The following is a 7,872-nucleotide window of genomic DNA, read 5'->3' on the forward strand; positions in this document are numbered from 1 at the left end:
AAAAAAATCGGTACTTTGTATTCTTCATGCTGGCTAGAACTCTTTCACATGTCATGCAATCAGAATGCATAAAAGTCCAAACATGATCAGATTTATAATGTTTTTATCCTCTGGATACACTTTTATGCTCGTCGTAGAAATATTTCATAAGGGCGTCCGCCATTTTTCCGATAGTTTAGAACCAGTTACTAAGTTACTATGCTTCATTACGAGGGAAAGTGACGTCACGACTATTGAAGCCTATTATTTCCTCATGTTTATTTACAGATTTTGGATTCAAGATGAACGTTATTTTGGTTTTAGCCTTCGTTGTTCCTTCAGCACTTGTTGTATGCCTGAGAGGTTCAGGGCTCGATCTGTTTCTGGGATTGACTGGACAGTAGATTTTGGGGTAAATTTGACCCACAAGACGGCCGGAAAAGTGGCGGAAGTCTATGATTTGTTTGCAAAGAATGCTTACGTATTTATTCCCATTGGTCAATGTCAGAGGTATCCACTGAAGGGATTTATGTTTTACAAGCGATGCATACCGGACGATGCCACGTTAATCCATGATAGGATTGTACCGTGGGAGAAGGTATACTGGGAATGATGATGATGATGATGATGATGATGATGTGGATGATGATGATGATGATGATGATGATGATGATGATGATGATGATGATGATGATGATGATAATGATGATGATGATGATTATGTTGCCGCGATTGTAAATGTTTGTGGTGTTATATAAATAATGATAATGACGATCATGATTTTCATGATGATGATGATGATGATGATGATGATGATGATGATGATGATGATGATGATGATGATGATGATGATGATGATGATGATGATGATGATGGTGATGATGATGATGATGATGATGATCATGATGATGATGTTTATGCTGCCGCGATTGTAAATGTTTGTGGTGTTATATAAATAATAATAATGACGATCATGATTTTCATGATGATGATGATGATGATGATGATGATGATGATGATGATGATGATGATGATGATGATATCGGCCAGCTACTCATTTTACACATGAATACAATGAGAGAATGTGAGTAAAGAGCTTTTTCGAACTATGCTCCGAGCGAGGACCTTCCGATCTAAAAGCGAGTGTCATACCATAAGCCGACATAGCCGCACAATGTATCTATCTATCTATCTATCTATCTATCTATCTATCTATCTATCTATCTATCTATCTATCTATCTATCTATCTATCTATCTATCTATATATCTATCTATCTATTATTATCTATCTATCTATCTATCTATCTATCTATCTATCTATTTATCTATCTATCTATCTATCTATCTATCTATCTATCTATCTATCTATCTATCTATCTATCTATCTATCTATCTATCTATCTATCTATCTATCTATCTAAATCTTATCTAAATCTTATATTGAGTATCAAAGAATCCTTTTCCTGGACTACAATAATGCCTGGGACCTGACATCTGGAAGATATTGAGCTTGATTTAAGTTGAGACTGTGACAGTGATAGTTTATGATTGACCCACATAGATAAATGTGACTTTATTGTCTGTACTGTTTCATACACACTTTTCATTTCTTTGGCAAGATGTACTTGATCCATATAGATAAATGTCACTGTATTGTCTGTACTGTTTCATACACACTTTTCATTTCTTTCGCAAGATGTACTTGATCCATATAGATAAATGTCACTGTATTGTCTGTACTGTTTCATACACGCTTTTCATTTCTTTGGCAAGATGTACTTGATCCATATAGATAAATGTCACTGTATTGTCTCTACTGTTTCATACACACTTTTCATTTCTTTGGCAAGATGTACTTGATCCATATAGATAAATGTGACTGTATTGTCTGTACTGTTTCATACACACTTTTCATTTCTTTGGCAAGATGTACTTGATCCATATAGATAATATGCAGATGACGTCACTCAGGCCTTTGTTATTGTTTTTGCCATCCGCGTTTGTGAGTTGTTCTCACTAAACTGTATTAACCAGACTATAAAAGTTCATGGTTACACAGAGTTTGTGTGTTGGTCCGTTATACTTCCGGATGGCAATGTTGTGAACTCCTTGGCCAACCGCATTCTATCTATAGATAAATGTCACTGTATTGTCTGTACTGTTTCATACACACTTTTCATTCTTTGGCAGAATCAGGATGTACGTGGCACATATTCATACCACGTGACAGATGATGTGCGGGTAGAAATTACGGTAAACAGCAAGTGTATTCCTTTGGTGTCGTTCGACTACCATAAGGGCTCTGAACAACCCATTATTAACGGATGGAGGGATGTCAACACTACCATTGATGACAATGTATTTGTTCACGATTACTACGCTTGTTCTCTTCCTGAATAGGACAGTTGTCAGTTTATTAGACAATTTTAACATGTGTTGTTTTTTTTCGGGATGTGGCTTTTGACGGCAGCACGGCTTGTCGAAGTGCTGAACTATGTTTGAGACCATAGCCATCGTTAAGTTACAGCCTGACCGTGGCCTTCGTAAAGTATAGCCTGACACTGACCAAAAAACGACGTCAAAATGCCAGTCTTTTGCCCGCCTAGTGAGTTGTCGTTAGTAAGGCTCATGGAAACAAGTGATCCCATTGGTTGAACTATTGAATAAAACTCACGATTTGTTTTCTTTTGTGGCCGAAGACTGGCATTTTGACGTCACGTCATATTTTGGTCAGTGTCAGGCTATAACCGTAGCCATCGTTATGTTATAGCCTGATACTGAAATCCAAAAGGACTGGCAGTTTGACGTCATTAATGAGTTGTCGTTAGTAGAGCTCATGGAAACAAGTAATTTCATTGGTTGAACTATTGAATTCAACTCACGATTTGTTTTCTTTTGTAGCAAAAGACTGGCATTTTGACGTCATTTTTTGGTCAGTGTCAGGCTATAACTTTACGAGGGCCACGCTATAACTCGTGGCCTTCGTAAAGTTATGGCCTGACACTGACCAAAAAATGACGTCAAAATGCCAGTCTTTTGCCACAAAAGAAAACAAATAGTGAGTTGTATTCAATAGTTAAAGCAATGAAATAACTTGTTTCCATGAACACTACTAACGACAGCTCACTAGGCCGTGCAAAAAACAAATAATGACGTCAAACTGCCAGTCCTTTTGGATTTCAGTATCAGGCTATAACATAACGATGGCTACGGCCTGACACTGAAACCCAAAATGACTGGGATTTTGTCGTCATTATTTTATTTTTTTTTGCACCGCCTAGTGAGTTGTCGTTAGTAGCCCTCATGGAAACAAGTGGTCCCATTGGTTGAACTATTGAATACAACTCACGATTTGTTTTCTTTTGTGGCCAAAGACTGGCATTTTGACTCAATTTATTTTTTGGTCAGTGTCAGGCTATATATATTAAAGATGGCTACGATGAGACTCAGTGCCGAATAGCAATATATGTTATAAAGCAAAACAGCTTAAGATTAGCAAAGATTAGTTGTTGTTTTTTTTATTTTTATTTTTTTTTTTAATAGAATCTCACAAATTATCTTATAATATAAAATGATCTTTAAAAAAATGAATGTAACACACAATGTCAAAATATACGAATGAATTTGTTTAATAAAATTATTCCGCATGTTGTTATAATGCTTTTGCAATCTTCATAAACTATTATTTTTAAAATCTGTTTCTCGGTGCACTTGTGGGAAGTCAAGACAGCTAGCAACGTCTCTAATGGCGGGCGGGGGTGGGGGGGGTTGAGGTATTATAATTAATTACATTGTAGTATCGTTATACTTAAAAGCAATACCTATTAATTAAGAGGAGACATTAAGATTGAACATTAATAAAAGTATGCTGGCAAAAATGTATAATTGTTGACTTTTCTTTTTTTGACGTTATTCCTGTCTTTTTGTTCATTTAGGATTTTTTGTGTGCTGTTTTGTTTTTCAGTTCTATTATCATCATCATCATCATCATCATCATCATCATCATCATCATCATCATCATCATCATCATCATCATTATCATCATCATCGCCATCATCATCATCATCATCATCATCATCATCATCATCATCATTATCATCATCATCATCATCATCATCATCATCATCATCATCATCGTCGTCGTCGTCGTCGTCGTCAACGTCTTTGTCGTCTTCATAGCAAAGTCCCAGGTTTGTGAAATATTTGGTAAGATGGGGGTAAACTGAATGAATGGATATTTGAAGTTTTTGGGGAGTTTTTGGGGTCAATGTTTAAAATACGTTTATTTCTCCAGATTATAATTGTACTTGTGCTCATATCTAAAGCCTATCACAACGGCAATAGAATCGAACGGTCCTGGGTTAGAGCCTCGTTTGGCGCTTAGTTGAGCACTTGGAAAAGATACTTTACTCACCGTCTCTTATCGTACTCAGGTATAAAATGACTACCTGGCCATTAACAGCGTTGTCTCTGTCGGAAAAAAATGTATTATCGCATAACAGCGTCATGTATCGTTCTTTATGTTACATGTTGCTGTTGGTCAGGGACCCTTTGTAAAGCGCTTTGAGCATGTTTGTGAATTTGGGTAAAGAGCTTTTTTTCCAAGGACTCAACTATGCGGAGAACGGGGCTCGAACCCAGGACATTCCGATCCGAAATCGAGTGTCATACCACAAGACCAAATAGCTGCACATGTACCGGTGTATTCTGTCCCTCTGTCCTGTGTTGTGACGGTTTGGCTATATAAAAAAAAAAATCATTTGAAATCAAAAACTCTGTAGGTACCTTTTGGGCTATGTGTCCTTGTGGTATGACACTCGCTTTCGGATCGGAAGGTCCTGGATTCGAGCCTCGCGCTCGGCGCATAGTTGAGTCGTTGGAAAAGGCTGTTTACTCACTTTCTCTCACCGCACTCAGGTGTAAAATCAGTACCTGGCCGTTAACAGCGTTGTCTGTATCTGAAAAATTGTAATATCGCCTAACATGCGGCATGTCCCGTCCTACATGTTAAATGTTGCTGTTGACCAGGGACCCCTTGTAAAGCCCTTTGAGCACATTTAGCACTCAACTATGCCCCGAGCGAGGCTCGAACCCAGGACCTTCCGTTCCGAAAGCGAGAGTCATACCACTAGACCACATAGCCGCACCAATCCTTAATCTAGCTTCTACAGATGTTAACACGTCCAAAAAAAATTGATATCTCCTAACAGGCGTCATGTACCGTCCTACATGTTAAATGTTGCTATTGACCAGGGACCCCTTGTAAAGCGCTTTGAGCACATTTAGCGGATATTGCACTATATAAAGTACATTATATTTTACGGTGCAGATTAAGTGGAAATGATCAGTGTTCACATCCGCAAAAGCTCTAGGGGTTATGTTGTAATTGATGAACCCCCCCCCCCAAAAAAAAAATAATAAATAAATAACCAAACAAATCGATGCACATGAAAATTGTCTATTATAATATATTGATAAGAAAGTTAGAATCATCCTATAGGAGTACATTTCTCGTATTCCCTATCAAAGACAATATAGAAAAACCAGGAAAGATGTCCTAAATTTCATAAATTGACTTATGTATGCAGTGGTGTAGACCACTCCGTTCCCATCATTTACCACTTTAAATTTACCTTCTATGTCAAGTAGAACCAATGTTATGATTTTTTTTCTGAATAAAATCTTCTGCTGTGGGGTTCATATCTTAAATCGAAGCTTGCCGAATCTTCCAGGGTTTTCTCAGCCACCCTGGGATCTGGAATCTGGAAGATTCTGATCCTGAGTAAAGATGAATCTATGACACATATAGATAAAATGTGTCTACTTTACTTGATAATGTTGGAAGATTGTGAGCCTGAGTAAAGATAAATCTATGACACAAATAATTAAACATTGTCTGCTTTACTTGACACTATTGGAAGATTGTGAGCCTGAGTAAAGATGAATCTATGACACAAATAATTAAACTGTGTCTGCTTTACTTGACACTATTGGAAGATTGGGAGTATGATTAAAAATGAATCTATGACACATATAGATAAAATGTGTCTACTTTACTTGAAACTGTTGGAAGATTGTGAGCCTGAGTAAAGATGAATCTATGACACATATAGATAAAATGTGTCTGCTTGACTTGACACTATTTCACATATCCATTTTTTCTTTTGTTTGACAGGGTCCATTAGACTCATATGAATACATCGTGAATGATGAGAAGATAGATCGAATAGCAATGAACTCCGAGTGTCATCCTGTCCTGGTGATACATTACTTAAAAGACAAGAAATTTCCTACCTATTATCCATTAGTAACGTTCACCAGTACAATTGATGAAAGTGTTTTTGATAAGGATTACGAAAAATGTCTTCCACTTACTAAGTAATAATTGTCATTTTCTTTATCAGTTTATTTTACAATCTTGAAGAGGGTGTGTGTTGTTTTTCGGAATGAAAACTTGACGGCAGCACAACTTGTGGAAATGCTGAACTTTAACCTTCTCCGTATCACCCATAGGAAAATCGTCACATTTATTACGATGCAACCGACAATTTTCTCATTCTGATTTCTCTTGTACATCATAAAATTTAAAGAAATACTTTGATTACAGATATAAATACTAAACACTGTGTTGTAGTGCTCACTTGGTACTTTTTTTTGTTTGAGTAAAAAAGTCAATTTATGTGCTGGGTGGGTGTGAATTTTGGAGGGAAATTCTAAAAATAGCTAGTAAGGAGAGAGTTAAGAAGCCTAATGACCATCAACACATAGTAAAATATACCACTGCTTCCGAATAACAAAGATTTGTTTCAAAAATATCATAAATTATTTAATAGAATAATGGAACTTTACGGGAAAAAACATTGATGTAACACACTTATAAACATTGATGTAAGACACTTAAAAACACTGATGTAACATACTTAAAACATTGATGTGACACACTTAAAACATTGATGTAACAAACTTAGAAACACTGATTTAACACACTTAAAAACACTGATGTAACACACTTAAAAACATTGATGTAACACACTTAAAACATTGATGTGACACACTTAGAAATACTGATTTAACACACTTAAAAACATTGATGTGACACACTTAAAAACATTGATGTAACACACTTAAAAACATTGATGTAACACACTTAAAAACATTGCCAAAACTTAAGATGAATTAGTTAAAACACTGTTAATTTTTTTGTTTTTGTGCCCATTTGTGGGGGAATCAAACACTCTAAAAATGCCACAAAAACTTATTAGGGGGAGGATGTGGGGGGAGGGGAGGGCGTTGGTTGTTTTAATATACATTATATTATAGTATTACTATTGGCACAGGCATTATTATTATATATAAAATTAGAAGATATGATGAAGAATAAAATTATGGAGGCAAACTACATATAATGTTGGTTTTGATCTATCTTGTTTGCTATTCATGTCTGTCTGTTCTTATCGGGATTCTATATTTGGTGCTGTTCCTCTACATCATCATCATCATCATCATCATCATCATCATCATCATCATCATCATCATCATCATAACCATCATCATCATCATTCTCATCATCATCAACATAAAGTCAAAATCCCAGGTTTCCAACAATTTATTCCATGATGAGGATCAATTTAAACAGTCATATAGGAAGGATGACCGCCTCCCTGATCAAAATATTTAAAGCTGTTTTTTTTTTCATAGTATGGATGTTGTCATGCTTACGTCTCTTGCTTAGCTCAATGATGTTCTTTATCGTTTTGAACTAAGACACTTGAAGTTTCAAACCGGAAGCCTTTGGTCTTCACAGGGCAACACAGAATTATTTGTACCAAAATGAAAACAAGTTAAATCTTTTGGTGTTTCGGAGCTTCGATTTTTTTTAGCGGGAGTTAGAC

General features: G+C 36.1%; 1 protein-coding gene across 1 annotated transcript; it reads left to right on the forward strand.

The window, feature by feature from the left end:
- The first annotated feature begins 324 nt into the window (after positions 1 to 324).
- Positions 325 to 3,609, forward strand: LOC144959638 (uncharacterized). Its single transcript, XM_078892295.1, has 2 exons — positions 325 to 577; positions 2,171 to 3,609. Exons 1-2 carry the CDS (start codon positions 332 to 334, stop codon positions 2,378 to 2,380), a joined length of 456 nt encoding a protein of 151 aa, XP_078748421.1. The 5' UTR covers positions 325 to 331; the 3' UTR covers positions 2,381 to 3,609.
- Positions 3,610 to 7,872: the final 4,263 nt, after the last annotated feature.

Source organism: Berghia stephanieae, chromosome 14 (assembly GCF_034508935.2).
Source record: "Berghia stephanieae isolate SIO BIC M18660-M18661 chromosome 14, UCSD_Bste_1.3, whole genome shotgun sequence".
Taxonomy (NCBI): Eukaryota; Metazoa; Mollusca; class Gastropoda; order Nudibranchia; family Aeolidiidae; genus Berghia; species Berghia stephanieae.

Coding starts and splice junctions, on each gene's coding strand:
- LOC144959638 (XM_078892295.1), top strand. CDS start 332: ATGCCTGAGAGGTTCAGGGCTCGATCTGTTTCTGGGATTGACTGGACA. Junction 578..2,170: donor GGATTGTACCGTGGGAGAAG/GTATACTGGGAA, acceptor ATTCTTTGGCAG/AATCAGGATGTACGTGGCAC.